General features: G+C 44.8%; 4 protein-coding genes across 10 annotated transcripts; all 4 read right to left on the bottom strand.

Annotated features, from left to right (window-relative positions):
* Window positions 1–1,055: 1,055 nt before the first annotated feature.
* On the bottom strand, window positions 1,056–14,849 carry uimc1 (ubiquitin interaction motif containing 1). 7 transcript variants are annotated; one of them, XM_076751085.1, is made up of 23 exons: window positions 14,583–14,849; window positions 14,391–14,484; window positions 13,784–13,914; window positions 13,312–13,408; window positions 12,588–12,706; window positions 12,002–12,182; window positions 11,704–11,870; window positions 10,101–10,814; window positions 9,380–9,434; window positions 9,156–9,265; window positions 8,648–8,769; window positions 8,204–8,399; window positions 7,973–8,077; window positions 7,793–7,848; window positions 6,084–6,280; window positions 5,887–5,957; window positions 5,347–5,476; window positions 4,701–5,006; window positions 4,443–4,515; window positions 4,252–4,354; window positions 4,046–4,094; window positions 3,920–3,953; window positions 1,056–3,028 (listed from the first exon to the last, which is right to left on the bottom strand). In XM_076751085.1, the coding sequence occupies exons 2-23, from the start codon at window positions 14,422–14,424 to the stop codon at window positions 2,842–2,844; spliced, it is 3,237 nt and encodes a 1,078-aa protein (XP_076607200.1). In that variant the 5' UTR covers window positions 14,425–14,484; window positions 14,583–14,849; the 3' UTR covers window positions 1,056–2,841. The 7 variants fall into 7 exon arrangements, with proteins under 7 accessions (XP_076607200.1, XP_076607201.1, XP_076607199.1 ...); XM_076751086.1 differs by having other exon boundaries at window positions 14,592–14,722; XM_076751084.1 differs by having other exon boundaries at window positions 14,391–14,841.
* A 1,161-nt stretch (window positions 14,850–16,010) lies between these two features.
* Window positions 16,011–16,391, bottom strand: LOC143332806 (histone H2B 1/2-like). The gene has a single exon (XM_076750606.1). The coding sequence runs from the start codon at window positions 16,377–16,379 to the stop codon at window positions 16,011–16,013; it is 369 nt and encodes a 122-aa protein (XP_076606721.1). The 5' UTR covers window positions 16,380–16,391.
* Window positions 16,392–17,539: 1,148 nt separating this feature from the next.
* On the bottom strand, window positions 17,540–17,871 carry LOC143333079 (histone H4). Its single transcript, XM_076751012.1, has one exon. The coding sequence runs from the start codon at window positions 17,869–17,871 to the stop codon at window positions 17,560–17,562; it is 312 nt and encodes a 103-aa protein (XP_076607127.1). The 3' UTR covers window positions 17,540–17,559.
* An 807-nt stretch (window positions 17,872–18,678) lies between these two features.
* LOC143332751 (histone H2A-like) lies at window positions 18,679–19,162 on the bottom strand. The gene has a single exon (XM_076750521.1). The coding sequence runs from the start codon at window positions 19,130–19,132 to the stop codon at window positions 18,743–18,745; it is 390 nt and encodes a 129-aa protein (XP_076606636.1). The 5' UTR covers window positions 19,133–19,162; the 3' UTR covers window positions 18,679–18,742.
* Between the last annotated feature and the right edge of the window lie 1,521 nt (window positions 19,163–20,683).

Raw genomic sequence — 20,683 nt, 5'->3', positions numbered from 1 at the left:
TCGGGTGCTGCTGTCATGTTTACGCGCGGTGCAGCACGAATCGAAACAGCTTCTTTCTCGCAAGAAACTGGGACTAACGGCCACAGCCGAGCTTGAACGTGTGTGTAAACCCCGCGTTATGGTCACGATGACGTCCAAAAAGCAGGAGGGGAGCCGGTTTGGTTCGCAGCGGCAGGTGCTTCTCTGCGCGTAAAGGCGCACAATGAGCGCAGAGTCAGGCTTCTGCTCTGGGATCAGTTCACCCCAACATGTAATTACCATTAATACTAAGTTAAGATGCATTTAGAAACCACAGTGTGAGATAGAGGCCAAAGTTATTCAGTAACTTTTCACTTTTACTTGAGCACAAGTTTGAGGAACTTTGAGACTTTCTGCTTCAGCACGTTCATCACAGCTGTGGTTACTTTAAGTTCATAGAGAAATACATATAACAGTGAATAAAATCCTATGCTTTGTTCTACATTAAACTACCCAACAGCTTATACAAGTACAGCTGAAATGATTTAGATGCTTTCATGTAAAATCCTGATTTTACATGAAAGCATCAGTGACAATAATCTAATGATGTAAAATATAAAAGCACAACAATCACAGGGGACATTTTCAGTCTCGAGTACTTTGAATACTTTCAGTATTCCCTGTTTACACTCAGTACCTTTACTTAAAGGATCTGAATACTTCACCAGCTCCACTTTCCGTCACAGCGTCAGATTAATCAACATGTGTGTGTGTGTGTGTGTGTGTGTGGCTGTCCACATACTTTGGGTACTTAGTGTAAGCAGTTTTTTACTGCCATCCTTCATTTGAACTTGACTTTATCTCCTAAACTTTGGCCCGATTGGTGCAACTGATCATTGTGACAGAGTCTTACAAAACAACAGCCTGCTCGTCGCTGCATTGCTTCAAAGTCTCACAGAAACACAAACCTCAGGCCGGCGGTTTGACTGAATGTAAGGACTGCAGCAGGAGGGCTGGACAAACGCCGTCTCTGTCCATCCCTGAGACACTGTGAGAAAAGACTGTCAGGGACAAAATAATGGAAACATTAACACGTGTTCAGTGCATCACAGTGACTTTACTTGTGTTTTGTGACATCAGTTAACAAACGTAACACTAAAGTGCTGATCCAGTATTCAAGGCCAAAGCTCTGAGCACAGTTAGAGAACAGGAATATTTTGGGTAATATAAAAATGGTCCACAGTGAAGACAAAGCGTGAAACAGACTGTGAACTGAGAAGGAAGTTAACAGGAAATGACGACATTTTTATGCAAACACACAACAGGTTAGGTTCAATTTTCTGTGATGCTGCTGCTCTGAATGACTCACACCAGGCAGGTTATGGTCTTAAAGGGGAAATTCAGTTTTCAGACTACGCGCTTCCTTCAGACCTGTAATAAGGAGCGATGTCACTGCACTGAGTAAGTTTTGACAGTCCTAGCTCCAAAAAATGTCACGTTTGTCCTGAGGGTGAACCAGAGGGGAGACTAGCTTGCAACAAACCAGAATCGGAACAGGTTATGCTCATTACGGTGGCCATTTTGGGACATTTCTGACTCTCGGCTGGACTAAGTCTGAGCTGTGTTTTGAGCTGAATATTAATGTTAGCATGGTAGCATGCTAACACTGCTACAGTTAACATGTTAAGGTGTGTGAATAAGTGACATTTGATGTCACCATTTAAGATGTTATAAAGCTAGCATGTATGCTAACATTTAGCTAGTCTGATGTCATTTAATTGTCCGTAAACTGACTGACATCAAGCTGTACAGCTGCGTTCATCTCATCCATGTAGAGCTGAAACGACACATAAACGATAGATAAGACAATGAATTGATTAAATCGAGAAAATAATCATTAGTTTCAGTCATAGAGCTGCCATTTTTTCTGACATCACCATTCTTAAATCAGCTCTGATTGGCTCGGATTTCCTTGTATCAATGAACACAACAGAGCAGCCTGAATTAAAAAAGATCTGTAATTACGGAAGAACTTAGCTTGCAATATTTCCTTATTAAACCTAAAATTAGGAAGCAAAGCTAGCCTGTGAACGTGTACAGTTAGCGTGGTAAATTTCCACTTCTATGATATTTGTATAGCATTTTAGTGTAGTATGCTGATGTTTGACATTCGCATGCTAACAACTTAGTGCATGCTAACTTTAGCAGGCTTCATGTTTACATCGACACGCTAACAGTTAGCACGCTTGCATGTTGTGTCTGAACTACAGATGAGGCTAATTCAGTCGTTAGCTTTTGTGGTTTCCTGTCCTCAAGGCGGCGCTAAAGGAAAAGTGAGAAGATCACCAAAGTCAGCAGGGTTCATCTGGTGGAGAACACGAACGTCTCCACTAGATTTCATGCTAATTCATTCAAGGAGGCACTGAGAACGGCCCTTGAAGGATGCTATAAAAAGTGAAATGGCCCTCGATAAGAAAAAGGTTCCTCGTGCCCGTTTTAAGCTCAAGGCCAGTAAAATGTTGACAGTATGAATCTGATGCGAACCCTGACCACACCGTTGGACATTAAACAAAGGCTACAGTAAGAAAAGGGACATGTTTGAAGACATGAAGAGGTAGTCTGGACACCTTCAACATGAACAAACGCAAATACAGAAAACATTTAGTGGCAAACAGAGTCACAATCAGGTTTCTGTCGACTACATGTGAGAGTCTCAACATTTGTATTTATTTACCTGCATAAATATCCCAAATCTGACATCAGGAAAACAAGTCTTTTCTAATCGCAACGTCTCATCCAACCTGATGATTGATTAGGTCTGTAGTTAAGGCTCTGGTTTCCAGTATTTACAGTCGGGTCCACCGGCTCTTCAGCAGGTCGTCCTCATCTTCGTCTTTGGCTCAGCTTCTTGGATCGCTGCTGTTTTTTGAAGTCGATAAGGCAGCCGGTGGCTTCTGATATGGGAGTAAAGGTTCTGATGGGAGAGTTATTGATCCTCATCGCTGAAACGCCGCCTTCCTCCTCGTCCTGCTCCTCATCATCATCATCATCCCGCAGATCAATGACATCTCTGATAGGAGAATACAAATCCAGGACGTTAAAGCAGAAACATTCGTCCATACTGGAATTAGATGATTTCACTTGTGAATTACTTTCATTATTGATTAATCAATAGTACTGAAACAATTAGCTCTTGATTGTCAGGCGTAGAATATAAAACACTGCTGCTTCATCTGTTACACAAGCAGCTTTGATGTGTCCGTTACACAAGGTTAAGACAAGACAGGACAATTAAAGAAAAAGCCGCAACGCTCAGCTGGTCCACAGAGGAAGTGGTTACGACCACAAAACAGAAATGACGAGCGATGAAGAGCGTTTGTTCTCTCACAGGCTGCATCGCTGATGGGTTTCAACACTTGGCTGTTGAAGCACTGACGACCATCACGAGCGAGCGGGACGCTCGCCTTCCCTCTCACTCTCCAATTTAATCATTTCTTAGTTCACTTCATCATGTTTAGTGAATATTTAGAGCATAAAATGTAAACTTTTTTTGCATTTAAAGTTATTAAACTTCATGTTGTTTTCATGTTTTTTTCTGTTTTAAACAGTGTACCAACTTCTTTTTGGAATCGTGGTTCTATGTAAGGTGTCCAATATGAATACATCCTGATGACGAGCTCCCAAATCTTCTTACACCCGTTAAACTTGTGAAAAACGGTGTTTCTGTGTGTTTTTCTACAGTAAACCTGGAAGAAGTCAATAAAATTTGGACTCGAAGCTGCATTTATAGATGGTTAATCGCTTCTGTGACCCGCTGAGCATCAGCACAAACATTTGTACCACCTCAGGTGTGATGAGCTCTCATAGAAACAGGTGTAAAACAGTGACTGTCAGAAACTCTGCATGATGTCCACACAGATAAACGAGCGCGGAGACGGAAAGTGTTTCGAAGGCGTCTCACCCCGGCTGCAGTCTGGATCCAGACGGTCCGGCCTCTGCGAACACAGAACAGCATGGTGTCAGATGAAGTCTGACTGAGGAGTTTGAAACCTGATGCTACAGAACGACGGGTATGAGAGCACCTCACCTGAATCTCTGCCGTCCGTTCTCTCCAGAGCTGAGAGCAGGTTTCCTCTCTGGAGGGTCAGAAATACAGGATTTATCTCAACAAAGTGACACAGAAGAAGAAATGTTTAATTATTCATGCATTACCAAGAGTAACTCTAATGTTCCACCTTGCCTCACTCGGAGGTGTTACTGTTATTTGTGTCAGTCAGAGTTAAATAGGCTTACTGCTGCAGCCCTGCATGCCTGCCGCTGGATGCAGAGCTCAGTGTGTCTGCTGTAGTCTCTCAGAGGAACTGACTTCTGACAGATGAAACACTTCTCTTGGTTCCTTTGGAAAATGAGACGGAAAATGACGGTAAAAGACAACACGTGTGAAAACACTGAGCTGTTAAACAGGACGGGTTATACCGACGTACTTGACGGTGTCGTTCGTCTCTTCGGCAGTCAGCTCTGCTCTCCTTGTTCTCTTCCTTCGTGGCTTCGACGAAACTACGGAGTGGAGGAAGGTTTTAAAGCATCATCGTTTAAACTGATGCTTAACGTCTCACACAAACGTTCAGAAACATTTTCCCTTTCATACAAACTCTATAAAGGTTTCTTGCGATGTCACGAATACAGTGAGGGACCAGGTGTCCTCTGCTGTAGCAGACGTGTTAACATGCAGTTTCTGTCACCTTGGAAGCAGTCGGCCTCGGGCCTCCTCTGCTCCACCTCTCCATCGCAGTACGCAGCGTGCATCTCGATCTCCGTCACAGAGAAGGACGCCTGGCAGATGGGACAGTCCACGCTGGCTTCAGGGACCGGAGGGGCGGCGGCTCGTTCCACTTCAGGAGGCGTCGACCTTTCAAGCCCTCGATCCGTTACCTCCTGCACATCTGGGTCCCCCCTGTCCTCCTCTACCTCCACTTCAGCCACGCTTTGTCGACCAAATCTGCTGCTTCTGACGGGGATGTTTCTTTTCATCTTTCTGTCCACTGGAGCTGAAATCACACATGTTCATGTTTGAGGTTATTTCCTGATCACATGCACATTAATGTCAGTCACAGAAAGTCAGACAGCAGCTCTCAGAGGAACAGTGACGCTGAGGAAAAGGCTTAAATTTTCACTCTCTAAAGTCGTCATTTTATGCCTTTCGAAGCTGCTTGTACACTTCTATGACAGTGGTTTTAATGTGGTGAAACAGATGAGAAGGAGTCAGACTGCGGACAGAGACGTAGTTCCTGTGTTGAGGTTTTTAAGGCAGATGTGTAGGGGAGGGCTTAAATACATGTGTTTCCAGTATCTTTCTACCACCACACAAACAAGCAGGTGCAGCCTCACCGTCCACTTCCTCCTCCTCCTCCTCCTCCTCCTCCTCCTCCTCCTCCTCCTCCTGCAGCTTGTTCCCGGCCGGAGAATTGTCCGAGAGAATCATCTCGACCTCAGGCAGCTCCGGGCTCCGAGGGCGGTGCTGTGGAGGAACCCAAACAAGGTTTCCAGTCAGACTGAAATCCAAACTGGAGAAATACTGAGCTGTAAAGTACACACAAAGTATCAACACTACGAAGTAGACACGATAAAAGTACACACTGTAACCTGTACGCTAAGTGTGGAAGCTTAAGTACACACTACAAAGTACAAACCTTCTATGGACACTTTAAATAGTATAAAGAAGACATTATCAATATGAGAAAGTACACACTGTAAAGTACACACTAAGTATACACACTATAAAATACATAATAGAAAGAGTACGGACACTATAAAGTACAATGTGGACATTAAAGTACGCACTATAAAGTACACAGTATTCATTCAAACTGAGTATTTCCTGGTGTACTGGAGCAGACGATGAAGATTCAGCCGAACGCTCAAACTCACGTCTGCGTCCGTCTCAGCGTCCATCGTCAGATCTTGCGTCCTGTCGTCGTCGTCGTCGCTCAGCTGGGTCTCTGTTGTTAGAGAGACACACTGACTGAAAGTCCTTTGTGTTGTTTTAAGTTATGTTTTAAGTTAAACAACCAGATCAGAAAAGACAAGGACAACTTCCTCTGCAGGTGGAGGTGGAGCTTCAGTACCTGGACAAACCTCACAGTCGTCAGTGTCCACCTGTCCTCCTCCTCTCTCACTCCGCTTCTCTTCCTCTTTTGCCTTTCTTTCCTCCTCCTCTTCTTCTTCTTCTTCTTCACCCTTGTTGTCCTCTTCTTCTTCTGCCTCAGCTGGAGGAGTATCAGCTGCGTCACACAGTTTTTTACCTCTCAGTCTGAGGCCACGCCTGGAGAGGTATACAAACAAATGACCATCAGTGCAGAACGTGACATAAAACACAGACTGACGAAGCTCATCTGCTGATGCTCGTGTCTGAAGCTCAGGACTGCCTTCAGTACGCACGAGTGTGGAGTGATGGCGATGATGAAGAACTTCTAAAGGCCCCACCTGACCTCAAGGGCGCCATTAACGGAGAGTTAAGTGATGAAATTTCAGGAAAGTGGCGCGTGGGGGCTTCACTTCGGCCTCAAACAGACCCAGACTGCCCTGTTCCAGGATCAGCCCACAGAGCGTGAACAAAAAACAAAGACTGCAGCAGATGTTGATGCAGGAACAGAAACGGTCTCTTTATGTGAAGAAGATCACACACTTAAAGCAGTGAGGCCATGTTTTTAAACTCATGAATAACGAAGTCTAACCAATGATTCAGACCTCTAATCTGTGCTTCTGCCTCCTTCACAGACTCTCCACTAAAATCAGATGAACTACTGACACCTAGTGGCCAAATGACCTGACTGTGCTGTTTCTGTGCAGCACGTGTTGACTGTTCACTGCGTCTGAGTCAGTGGTGTGTTACAGGTGGAACACGATGGTAGTGTTATATCACATATATACATATACACACAAACTATACTGTCTTTAATAGTCTATGCAGCATTATTGTAGAAAAGTGTACATGATGTAAAACCAAGTGATCACATTTCACCTTCTGCTGTTTCTCATTCCATATATGAACAAACAGTGAGCACCTTTCCTTGATCATCATGTCTTATCTGCTGTTACAGATGTTATTCTGCTGACTTTGCTGTGACTGATCACACCATTATACCTCTTTGCTTGAGACAGTACTGCAGTATTAGTGAGTCATGGGAATATTTCTAATTAGTTTCTGTGTATTTGTACTTATTTCTGTCCTTGTGCTGCTGTAACACCTGCATTATGTGTCTGAGGATCAGTAAAGGTTTATTTCATCTCATTTTATCTTATTCTCTTCGTCCAGAATGCAGCACACAGCAGAAATAAGGCAGCTGCTCACAGCTGGTGCAGACTGTGGTTCCTGTGGAGCACAGCTCTGACAGCGGACCAGAGGAAAACTTTCACTCAGCTCATCGAAAAGTTCATCTCCTCATTTTTTTATGTGGACAGAACAGCCCTGAATCTTCTTTTAAATTTTGTTTTCATGTCATTTTCATGTCTCCTTGGTTTTTCTCAAGTTTTTAATTTGGTAACATCCATCAGCACAAACCCCACAAAACAGAAAGTTCATTCATTTCTTGTGTAACAGTTACCAAAGCAGAGCATTAGCACAAACTGTACATGTAATTACAGCATCAGTGCAGTCGGTTTATAATGAGCGCACAGCGTTTGAGCAGCAGCGTTCTGGTCTGAGACTGAACAGCCTCCTCACTGTCACTGTGTGTGTGTGTGTGTGTGTGTGTGTGTGTGAAGGCTAACAGGAGGCTAATGACACGTGTCTGCACTGCAGAGGGAGAGCAGGTGAAGTTCATGTGGATTTTACCTTTGAGTAAAAATGTGCTGAGGTGATTCAGCAGGCAACTCTGGCGATGGAGATTTCTGGGAAGGAAATGGATAATGTTTGTTGAATGACAGGTACCCTGTCACGGGACGATTCATACACTTCCTGCAGAATGAGACCCAATAAATAATACACTCTGCAACCACGTCAACATCATCATACCTGCGGCTGTGGCAGGATGGCCTCCCCCCACTCAACCTTCCTCAGCAGACTCCTCTGAGCCTGCTTCAGACTCTTCTCGTACACCTCCATCTGAGCCAGGATCACCTGAGAGCAGGTACAAGGAAGGACGGATGGTAAATCCATCAATGATTAGTGACTTCGCTGATCTGGAACCAGATAACTGTCCATTATTTATTGATTTATCATGACCAAGATGAAAGAAATCTTCACCTGTGTGTACTCGTCTGGGTCCAGGCCTCGTGGACAGAAAGGAACCCCCCAGTAGTAGTGCACCGTCGACCCGCCTGCAGGCTCCTCCGACGGGGCTGACGCCTTGCTGACCGTTTCCTGACTGCTGATTGGCCCAGGCTCTCGCTCTGTGGTGGAAAGTAGCTGTCGGCTGGTGGACGCAGAAGAGGAAGACGGTCTGAGCGAGACGTGTGGAAACATTGAATGAGCAAAGAGGCGTCTCTCCACTGGAGGGAGGGATTATTTGTGTAATGAACTAAAAAAGATTCTACAACTAAATCATCAGGAGGAGGAAAGAAAACTTCTTTCAGTCACAGAACTCACAACTTGTCGGATGTTATCACTCAGAAAAAAGAAAACATTTTCTGACTGTGGAGGAAACTTCCTGAAACTCTGATCTTATGATGTTATCAGTGTTTGCTGCACCTGTGGCTCAACCTGGTCGTCCCTCGAGAAGCTGGAGTCACGTGGTTCAGGGAGGCCGCCTGGCTGTCTGCCCGGTGAGCGGGTCTCTCCTCCTGGAAGACCGGGCTGACCGAGCCTACCTGCTGCAACAGATGAGGGGAGGGACAGTGAGGACAGATCTCATACAAACCAACGTGTTCGTCTGTCTCTGTGCTGTCTCACTTCCTGTCTTTGGCTCTCAGCTCCAGGCTCGTTGGTTCCTACTGAAGCATAAATCTTTAAAAACACCTCACAAATACAGTTTTATCCAGAAAAAAAAAAAAGGTTCAGCGTTCGACTGAACACTGTAGTTTTTAATCAAATAACAGAAAGAGGCAGTGTTGCATTTGTTGGGGACTATTTTCAGGCGGATTAATCCACATTTGGGGCTCTAGTGAGTGTTTGGGGCAGCAGGACGGTGTGTACATATGACGTGTCCTTGCTCTGAATGGATTCTGGTCGTCTGGTCGTGGTGAGAAAGCGTCCGTACCGTGACGTCCTCGTCCTCGTCAGACCAGAGCAGCGTCATATCATTTGTCAGCTCCATCACAGTCGAGTCCTTGTCTTTGGATATTTCCTTCAGCTTCTCCTCTGAATCACCTAAAACCAGAAAAGACCCCAAAATCTGCTGACACACTCCTTCTGCTAGATCAGCACTGAAGATGAATTTGGAACAGAAAGCTGCAGAGAGCAGTGTGTGATGTCTGACTGCACCTGGCTCGGGTGGCGCGTCGAGCCTGACATCTTGCTTGTGATCAGTCTTGCAGTCCTGAGAAATGAGCAGGAAACATGAAAACATGCCTGAACGTTATGAGGAAAAATACTGCGAGAGAACAATTCCATTAAAAATCACATTAAAGGTCAGGCTGAACACGGGGAGAAAGACGTTCACCCTGGGAGGCTGAACAGAGACGTGTTCCACTCCTGTGAAATCACTGTTTCAACATATCGCATCTTAAATAAAGAAAACTACAAGACTGAAGCTTTAAATGTCTCTGCTGCTTCAGTCGGTTTGACGGAGTAGGAAGCTTTGCAGCTGACCTGTAGTTAACGCAGCAGCTCTGAACAATTCTGGATTTATTGATAACACTCTTACTGCTCACCTATGAGTCTAAAACCATTGAATCACAGAGGTGCTGTGGAGCTTCGTCTCCAGTCTCGAAGCGTTGCTGTAAACTTTACAAACCACCAGATGTCACTGCGCTGCTGAGCATGAAGCCTTCACTACCGTTAAGTACCTCGCTGTCTAACCGACACGTTGCAGGACGGCCTGGTGCTTCCTCACTGCGGTTTAACAGCACCGTATGGAGCTCAAGAACTAAAGCAAGAATCTTTTAACTCTCACATATCAATACGAGACTCAAACATTCAGCAGGTTCAGATGCTCCTGGACGGTCCGACGGGCACTTTGCAGTGTGGAGACACCCGAACTCACCTGCCTCAGACTCTGAGCGGCAGCTGAAGGACTCGCAGAGTGTTTCTGCACCACAGGATCGATCTTTCCTCGCTGTCCAGTCCTGCCAAACACTGGACTCGTACAGCCACCGTGACTCTGCTCGGCCTGTCCTCCATCACTCTCTGAGAACACGGGGCTTTTGCAGGTTGCTGATCTCTCTGTGGCAGGGAGGTTCTTGGCAGGACTGGGGCTTCTTGGGAATACTGGGCTCTTAGGCCGGCAGGACGTGGACCTCACAGAGGAGGTTAAACTCTCCTGAGAACAAAACATGAACCCTGAGTTACAGACACCGACTTGGGGTTTACAGGCACGTGGAGACTTCTCATGCTGAGTATTCCTGCCAAATACTGGACTTTTAAAATACTCTGGATCCAGTTCTGTCTCTCCATCGTCCCCCTGATCAGTCTCTGAGAAGACAGGACTTTTAGGAAACGCGTTCTCAGCGAGGTTCAAAGCGAGGTTACTGGATCGCTTGGGGCTTCTGGGAAACGTCGGGCTCTGGGGTTGAGCAGGCGGAGATTTTCGAGGCGAGGTCCGACTGTCCTCAGAGCACGTCACAAACCCCGAGGCTCTGCAGGTTTGCAGCAGGTCCTGGCTCAGCCGGTGGACGTGGACCTCGGCTCTGTAGCCAGTCGAGTGGAAGACGGGGGATTTACGAGGCGGACAGTCGTCGATCTGAGTCGAGTCAGAGCTCTGATTTATTGTTAAGAGAAGACAAATACATACATGATCATTCACTTGGAAATCATGTTTACCTGATGAATGTAAGTCCAGTATTCTCTGTCTTTAAGCTCTGTTCTGGTCTCCTCTCCTGAGGGAAAATCTGGTTCTTCAGCTGCTAAATGCTCCCCTATGTTCACCAGCCTGTCTCTAACTGCCTGTCTGCTGCTTGCTGCTGAGCAGGTCGTGCACGGAGCCTTTTTACAACCTTTTCTCTGAAAATGACGCTGTGTTCGCGGCGAGAGTGAACCACAACAGACAAACAATGAGCTGAAATCAGGGAGCTCCGTGAAGCCCAGGTGATAATTCTCTGTGGGTTCGTCACCACTAGAGACACCAGCACGCTGCCAAACTGCTTTCATGGAAATATTGATTACAGCCGCTTATGAATGACAGAGAAAAGAATGTGGAATTAAAATATCAGTTACTCAGATCAAGTCACTGATCAAGTAAAAAAGCGAGCAGCTGTCTTGTGACACCTGACTGACAAATTCAAGGAAAACGCCAAATATTTGCTGGTTCCATATCTAATGTGAGGATTTTCTACTTGTCTTCTGTTTTAAATCATCATGAACTGATTATCTTTACTGTTTGTTGTTGCAAATGAAACATTTTTAAGACATTACCTTAGCCTCTGTGAGACTGACGGGACTGTTTTCAGCATCTATAGATTCACTGATCATGAAAACTATCAACACTTGTAACCACAAACTAAATATCCTTGGGTTTATGATTTTAAGACTGCAACTTAGGTGGCAGCGTCTTCTCACATTTTATAGACTAAACAAATGAACCGACTTACAAAAACAACAAAAATAAACTAACTAAAAGGAAAGACGAGGCAAAAATCTGCTGGATGAACCTGTGGTGAGTCCAGAGGCAGGTCGGGGATCTCTGAGCTGCAGGGTGAAGCCTGAGAGGACATTTTCTGAGTCTGGGACAAGTCTGGCATCTCCAGCAGAGGACTTCCTTCTTTCCTTTTCCGCTTTTGATTCTGGTTATCACTCTCATCTGCACTTCTTTTTGCTCCTGGGAATACAAAAGAATTTCAGCAGTTTGATTTTAACCCTTCCTTTGACATAGTTTCCTTTCCTGCTGTGGTGTCTGATCGGAAACTAAGATTTGCAGGAAATCCAACCAGGTAACACGAAGTGACTCACCTCGTCTCAGCTCTGTCTCTGGAGTGCACGCCTCCTCGGATGCTCCCTGATTGATGGCAGACGGCAGCCGCCTGTTGGAGTACACGAGTTTCCGTCGAGAGCTGATCCTGAGCGACGCTTCTCCATCGGTCAGCAGACTCTGACTTTGGGAAGGCAGACACGACCCCGTCTGGCCGACCATCTAGGAGAGACAGCAAAGGGCTAATCTATTAATTACTTAACTATCCCCGATTGTACATTAACTCTGGAAAATGCTTAACTCTTGGGAGCAGACTGATGCTCTGTGTGAGCTTGTTGGCTGCAGGGTTGATCAGTGTTCACTGCACTTCACTCTCCACTGCCTCTGCTGCCTCCTGGCTAGTCTCAGCTTGCAGTTCTCTCTCACACACACACACACACACACACACACACACACACACACACATTACGTAATGTCATCAGCAGTTATAAATATGATATATACATAAAATTTGAGTCTTGTCATTGAGGATTGCACCATGTCAAGCAGGCTAGTCCAGCCGACAGTTTCAACCAACCCTGAGCATAACCTTCGTGAAGGGAGGATAAACCACAGCTCTGTGCTCACACTCTCTTGGATGGCTTTCATCATGGCCTCTTCCTCTTTCTGCAGCCTGAGCGCAGTGATACTGGCTTCCTGTTCACTCAGACGCAAGGCCAAATCCATCATCTCCTCCTCTGTCATCTCTGAGAACAGAGACAGTGGTTATTAAGTCAGGAGCCTGCGTGGCATATTCAAAAAGTCCTTCTTCAGACACTGAGTTGAAATTTGACTAATACAGTGACTTTTCACTTTCATTAGACTCGACTTTTCTCAACACGTTTGACACTTTTGACGGTGTCAATTAATCTGCATCTCAAAGGGAGCTTTTCAAGCTTTTATAGGTTGCTAACAAGTGGCGACATGAGACGACAGATGTTGTCAGAGACATTAAATATCATCACAGCAAACATGCAAACTCATCCAGTCGCCTGTCTGCTTTACAGCCTCTGTGTTCATAATTACACTCTTACAAACTCACACTCGAACTGAAGCTTGGTGGTGGGGACACTGGTCATGTGACCTTGGTGTAGTTCATTGACAGCCTAACATTAGCTTTTTGCTTCTGGTGAGTAAGAATCCTGAAGAATCCCACTGACTTTCTGTCGGGGGAACCAGGGCGACGAGGACCGACAGAAGCACGTCATCCCTGCAGCACTATTAAATTTCTCCATCTTGAACAATGATTATCCTGCACTAATCAAAAACTAAAAAAAACAACAAAAGTCAATTATTTTTGTGTTCTACATGCCATGTTCTGTCTCTGTGGGCTTGGGTTTGTTTTCTCTCTCTCTCTTGCGTTTTTCTCTTGATGACGAAGGCAACAGGAGTGATGATGAGAGCTCGTCCTGGAAGAAGAAACAAACAGTCCATGTTTTAGTGCTGACATTGCCCCCTGGGTTACAGAGGAGAGGCTTTTTGACCTTTATTTCTCCTGTTTTAGCAGAATAATTCAACAAACTATGTTCAAACGATCACACGATAATTACTAATAATTTACTATCAAACCACGGTTGAATCATCAGACACCTGCACGAAACCTGCAGGGGCACGTGTGGAAAACAAACTGGTTTGAAAGTAAATGAAAAGTGAAACAGTGACTAGTTCCTGACCTAAACCTACCCTAGTGACACTGTATAACATTAGTTCAGAGATATGACGCTGTCTGAGCCTGAACCTGCACTTTTCTCAGCGGATTCTGGCTAACGTTCACATTTCTGTACATTGTCGTCTCTGTGGTCGAGGTCTTCGTCTTCCTGAGTGCTTTCGTCAATCTGCTGGCTTCCAGAGCGACTGTCAGTGGCATCCTTAATTATCTGCTTCCTCAGAGCCATCCTGGTCTGCTCCTGAGAAACTAACACACACACACACACACACACACAAAGACAAGATTTCAAAGCCGGTTTTCATCCAGCGTCCCCACACTCAAACTCTTGCTGGTTTTCCATCTCGAAAGCAGTGAGGCAGCAGTGAACCAGTGTAACATGTTGACGTAAGCAACTGATAATGTAGAAAAACAGCAGATCATTTGCATGACTGTGCAAAAACCACGTTTGACAATAACAATGAGACTCTGCTTTTATGATGTGCACAACTGACTCCATGTTGTAGAGACGGAACAAGCAGTTTTATGAATCTCAATTCTGATCAGAGAAATGAACCAAAGCGACTGAGAAAAACCGAAAAATCAAGATTAAATCACAGCTTCAATAACACGGTTCAGGAGACCACGTGATTTTTACAGCCCATAGCACGTATTAAATTCACAGCGTGAAGGGCAGCACAGCTCATGTCAGAGCACCGTCCTCAACCACTCACAGCAGCACTCACCTGATGATGAAGCGCGTCCTCTTCTTCCTCTCATCTGTCCAGTGGCTCAGTGAGACGGGGAGGTACGAGCGTGGACCCCAAACTAAATTAACATCTGCGTTAAAGTTTAGAAAACAGCAAAGTGAAGAGCCTGAAAAGACTTAAAGCAGCTTCATTCACAAACTGGTCGGAGAGACTCGTAGTGAAACTCACAGCAAATACCTTCTGGCAGTTAGCTTAAAACGGTTGATATACAAACAAACTGAACCCACGAGACACTAAAAAAGGAAAATAAAGTTCGTTTTGACGGTTTTCTGATTGATTAACCGTTCGATTGAAGAACACATTGCGTCTTTGTGTGCTTCTGTGTTCAACAGCTACATAAAACAACAACAAACCAAACAACATCCATTTTAGAGCCAGTGGCAGCAGAGTTTCCCTCACTTTCGCGGCGCCATGTTTGTTTCGCCTCACGGAGTCACCTGACCTATACGTAACGCGCGTCTTTCACGCTGCCTTCAGGGACTGTCGGTCAATGTCGCTTTAGTGTTGCCTTCAAGGACCGTGTTTTAGCTAGCGACACATACTATTTTCAATTTATGTTTATATTTAAAACAGCAATATTTTGTCACTCCTATAGAAAAGAGAAATCGTGAAAGTATGACTAGAACTAGAGTTGACGTCAGTTCCTCCACTTTAGATTCTTTAGGGAATGTCGGAAAGACTTTTCAGGTGTTTGGGCCTCAAGAAACCAGGCATACATAAAAGCATAAAAACTCATCAAAGCCTACCTCAGATCTGCTATGGTGCAAGATCTCAGTGGGCTTTTCATCAATGATATAAATCATCTGGCAGCAGCTGTCTTCTTACTATGTCATACAGGACTTTAGTGCAAGATAAGTCCGGCTGTAGAATGAGGCTATATCATATGAACCTGAGGTTTCTGTACTATGTTTTTGTGCAATGCTCTTACTTATATTCTATTTATAAATGGTTTTGTATATTCCTGTGTCTATGAACACAATGATTGGGTGCAGTGAAAACCTCACCCTCTAAAATCTTGCCTCGTGCATCACATGGGCAAGAAGATCACATGAGCCCTTATATTCAAACCCACAAATTTGAGTTGTATAGATGCAGTTGCAGCTGTGCATACAACATATCAGTTACATATTTACCCAACCACCATCCTCATTACAGCCTCACCAGAATTAAGCAGAACAGAGACCAACTCAGCATGTCTGGTGCAACAGGCAGAAATTAAACAGCCAACTTTTCCAGTAGAATAGCAATAAATGCATACTGAAAGTAACAGAATTATCATAAATGACCTCGTCACTTGTCAACTTCTTCATACTCAGTGCACCGTGTAATCAACAGTGATGTTTGTCACAAATGAAATGTCTCTTTGAAGTGAACAATCAGTCAGTTCCTGCCTGAAAGCATGAGGAGCAGCTTTGACTCACAAGTTTTGCAATTTAGTATTTCATAGAAAATACAAAATAAATAAATATCATCACTAACTCACTTGACCTGTGTTGTTCAACTGACAGACCACACAAAATTACAGAAACAATGCTCTTAGTTTTAGTGGTGGGTGGTCCTAAAAAGGACCTTTGTGTTGTTTGCGCTGAGGCAGGTTTACTTGGAGCTGGTGTACTTGGTGACGGCCTTGGTGCCCTCAGACACGGCGTGCTTGGCCAGCTCTCCAGGCAGCAGCAGGCGGACTGCGGTCTGGATCTCCCTGGAGGTGATGGTGGAGCGCTTGTTGTAATGAGCCAGACGAGAGGCCTCACCGGCGATGCGCTCGAAGATGTCACTGACGAAGGAGTTCATGATGCTCATGGCCTTGGAGGAGATGCCGGTGTCGGGGTGGACCTGCTTGAGGACCTTGTAAACATAGATGGCGTAGCTCTCCTTCCTCGGACGCCTCTTCTTCCTGCCGGTTTTGGTCGCCTTTGAGGCGGCTTTCTTGGAGCCTTTCTTTGAGATTTTGGGTTGATCGGGCATCTTGTTTCTGCTCTAAACTGTACACTGTACTGTACTGTTTATCTTCAAATTGTCTATTTGTGCGCGCTAGAATGCAAATACAACTGCGCTGTTGCTCGTTGTGCATTGGCTGAATTTTAAACACGATGGCGCGTGCGCGCTGCAAAATAACTGACGTCACGGTCAAACGACAAGCACTGTAACACGGACACGGATTACAGATGTACAATAGTCCAAATGTCCAATTACATTAATCTTTACAATTATTAACATTCTTAAAATCCTGTCATGTGACCCTTGACTGATAAATTAACTAGAATTTCAGCTGTACTTGTATAAACTGTGGAATCGTTAAATTGATAACAAAACGCTTTCTGCAGCCTCAAATGTGAATTTGTAAAATAAATACTAACAAAGTGTCACAGCCTGTGAACACCTGTTGATCCTGCGGTTTGTGTTGATGTGTGTGTTTTGTCAAAGGGACAAAGGCATCTAGTTTTCATTAGTCTGTTCGTTTAAGTTTTGGTTTGATTACAACATGAATAACAGGGACATTGTTGCTTATTATCGTCCCAATCAATCATGAATCAAACATAATTAAAAGCAAACCATATTTATCCCACAGATGAAAGCATTCAGTGTTCACAGGGTTTGAGCAACATCTTCAGCGACTGTTTTATATATTATGTGTGATCGACAGTTGGAATAAGCTCACTGTGTTTCAGTCTTTGCAATTTTGCTTGCAATCTTTCAAGCGCTTGAAGCACTTTTTATCTGATGGCCATTGCTGTGCGCAAGGCGCCTTTTGACCTTTAACGTGAACGTTTAGGCATATTTGTACGGGGGCCTAACGGGACCCGCTCATATTTGGAAACAGCCATTCGATGCATGCATGTTCTTGACGTCTCTGTCTCTCCTCCGCTCTCCTTCCTGGAAACAGGAAATCGATCTCAGCACGCCATCTTGAAGGAGAGCCATCCTACATGTCGAGTAGCCTACCAGGCACGTGCCAGATCTAATCGACTTCCACTTGAAGAAAATACACACACACACACACACACACGACATCTTTCTGAGAATTTTGAATAATACTGCAGCCGTGCAGTATTTTGTGTACATGGTAAGTTACAGGAACAACTCTTCAGTCGTGTGGGCGGCTCTTAAAAGAGCCTTTGGTTTGTGTTAACGGGCTGAAACGTGTTTAACCTCCGAAGCCGTAGAGGGTGCGACCCTGCCTCTTCAGAGCATAGACCACGTCCATGGCGGTGACGGTCTTCCTCTTGGCGTGCTCGGTGTAGGTGACGGCATCACGGATGACGTTCTCCAGGAAGACCTTGAGCACACCGCGAGTCTCCTCGTAGATGAGCCCAGAGATCCGCTTGACTCCACCGCGCCGAGCCAGGCGGCGGATGGCGGGCTTGGTGATGCCCTGGATGTTGTCACGGAGGACTTTCCGGTGGCGCTTGGCGCCTCCTTTACCGAGTCCTTTACCACCTTTTCCACGTCCACTCATGTTTGTAGATTGAGTTGAAATGTAACATGAACTTGCTGTTCCTCGGTATATATATTCTGTGTTTGCGGACGTGTTGGAAGACAGGGGCGGTGCCAGAGTCCACTGAACATGTAAAGACTGTACGACTGTCTGTCCTGTTAACCTGCAGCTTTATTAAACGGATTAACTCAAATCCAGTGATTCTGACAGTGAAACGTCGCTTCTTATGCAGATACACTGAGTGCAGTGTTTCAACTTGAGTCAAATTGCTCGTATGTGCACACAGAATTCGCCAATAAAGCAGATTTAGATTCAGATTCCAGTGTGTCAGCTTCACTTCAGGAACCATTAGAGAAACTAAACAAGACACGTGGAGGACTGACAGCTTCTTTATTGTGTTTACTGTCTGTATATCCTGTTGTGTTTTTTAAATGGTAACAGTTGCCTGAGTCACGTGACTGGAAACAACCTATTGTCTCCATTAGGATAACTTCAGCTGAGATGCGCGCGGACAGTGTAACGGTCCTCAGCGGCGTTTCGCGCCGGTTTTAAACGGGCGGTTTAAGCTCGTTTGAGCCTCTGAACCTTCCATCAGATCAATAAAGAGCATCGACAGCTCTCAGATCAGATGACAGTTATTTCTCTTTATTTTGTCCAAATTGTAAATGTCACTGCTTCTGTCACTCGACACTGGGAAACACATCAAAGCCATCTTGAACGTTGAGTCGACAGTGTTCAGATGTTCATGGTGTTTACGTCACCGTTCTGATGGTGCGTTCAAGTGCAGCTGTGTACATGAAGCTTAAACAAAACTGCTATAAGGAACCTTCAGCGCTTTTAGAGTGATTGTGTGGCTCTTAAAAGAGCCTTTTGTTTGTTTGTAGTCGGGATTTTATTTCTTGGGGACCTTCTCGGTCTTCTTGGGCAGCAGAACAGCCTGGATGTTGGGCAGCACGCCGCCCTGGGCGATGGTCACTCCGCCCAGCAGCTTGTTGAGCTCCTCGTCGTTGCGGACCGCCAGCTGCAGGTGTCTGGGGATGATCCTGGTCTTCTTATTGTCGCGGGCAGCGTTGCCTGCCAGCTCCAGGATCTCAGCGGTCAGGTACTCCAGCACCGCCGCCAGGTAGACCGGAGCTCCGGCACCGACGCGCTCAGCATAGTATCCTTTCCTCAGCAGCCTGTGGACACGACCCACCGGGAACTGCAGCCCTGCTCTGGAGGAGCGGCTCTTGGACTTCGCTCTCGCCTTTCCTCCCACACTCCCTTTTCCACGTCCAGACATTTTCAACTTTTGTTTTGATCACTATTGTGAAGAAGTACGTGTTTGAGCGATGAATCTGTTTATATACCAAACAAGCTGCTCGTTGATTGGCTAGATTCAGTGTTAGTATGGTGACCCAATCATAAAACAGCTCATGTCAAGTTCCTGAATTGACCGCAATGTTTCCGCTCCATGCAGAATAGGATTTCAAAATAAAATGTAGCTGATTAAACTCATTTCCGCTGTAGCGTAAATAAAACCTTTCTCTTAGTATGCATTAGTGTATTAGAGAAAGGCTCGCTGTGTGGGGACATGACAATGAACATATCAACAGACTATTGAAAAGAAAAAAGTCAAATATAAAAGAAAACACAAGAAAGTGCACTGAGTGTGACAGAACAGCACGATAATGTCAGCCAGGGTTGGTTTTATAGGCTTAAAAAGGGTCAGCAGGTCTGCTTTTATGAGAATGGACTTGATAATTAAAACTGAAGAAATTGCTTAAAGATGATTGGAGAGAAAGTTGCGATGACAAGTATTTACATATAAACCCAGGTACGCAGTTTGAGAAGGCCACCTCACTAATGACTTTCCAGTCAGCCTGCACATGGACATCAGAGCTGTTCAGAGCTGTGTGTGCTCTGATAATGTTACCGGTGCAGGTTCTGGTCCAGGCTCAGTCCACTATGGTACGCTGTTGACTCAAGGTAACAATTTAATTTCAATACTAAAAGAAAGAGAAAACCAATAGTGGTATTCTAAATGATCGCATGACTTGGTGGAGGCCATATGGTGATTAAAGTTTCATCTTTTAACTGTTAATTGTACTTTTGATAATTAATGCAAATGTAGTCTTGAGTTAACACCACTCTTTTTGATGTTGGTGTGTTTGGGTTTATATACTCTTCATAACAGTCACTATGATTTTCTTTTATTTCAACAAATGAACCTGGATACATTTGATCATGTTAGTTGTAATGAATTTCAGTATAGTCTACCAGAAAGTGCACTTTCTGGTAGACTATACTGAACTGAGTCCCCTCTGCAGAGAGTGTGCTAATTTACACATTTGTCTCTTCCATTTACAGGATGAAAACGACATTATTTACAGCTCTTCAAAGAAGACTCTGGAATTAACTTTCAGTTGATGTGAGTCAGCATGAATTACAATTTAGTGATGAGGAAGACAAAGAGCTGCTGGCAATCCTGAAAGGAGAAAGTGAATAAAGGTGGGTATGAGCCTCAGAATGAGAATGAGGACGATGATGGTAAAAGAGACAGTGACAGGTATTACCAGGTTAAGATAGGATGCAAAATGCATTGGAGAGGAAGGAGAGACCATCGCAGAATGGTGACCAGTTAGGATCTTCTATGCGACGTCCACCATCAACAACAACCAACAGCAGTCTGCAGTGAAAGAAGTGCTTTGCCCTCTTTGTAAAGAGTGAGCCAGTTTCAACTGGTCATGCAGATTATTGGTGTTTCATGACGCAAATGAAATTCCAAAAACAAGGACTGCTTCAGTAGACAATTTACAGCCAAATAATTCAGTGCAATAGGGACATTAGAGAG

The sequence above is a fragment of the Chaetodon auriga genome, chromosome 15 (genome assembly GCF_051107435.1).
Source record: "Chaetodon auriga isolate fChaAug3 chromosome 15, fChaAug3.hap1, whole genome shotgun sequence".
Taxonomy (NCBI): Eukaryota; Metazoa; Chordata; class Actinopteri; order Chaetodontiformes; family Chaetodontidae; genus Chaetodon; species Chaetodon auriga.
The sequence above is the reverse complement of the archived record's forward strand: the minus strand, read 5'-3'. Positions and strand labels throughout refer to the sequence as shown.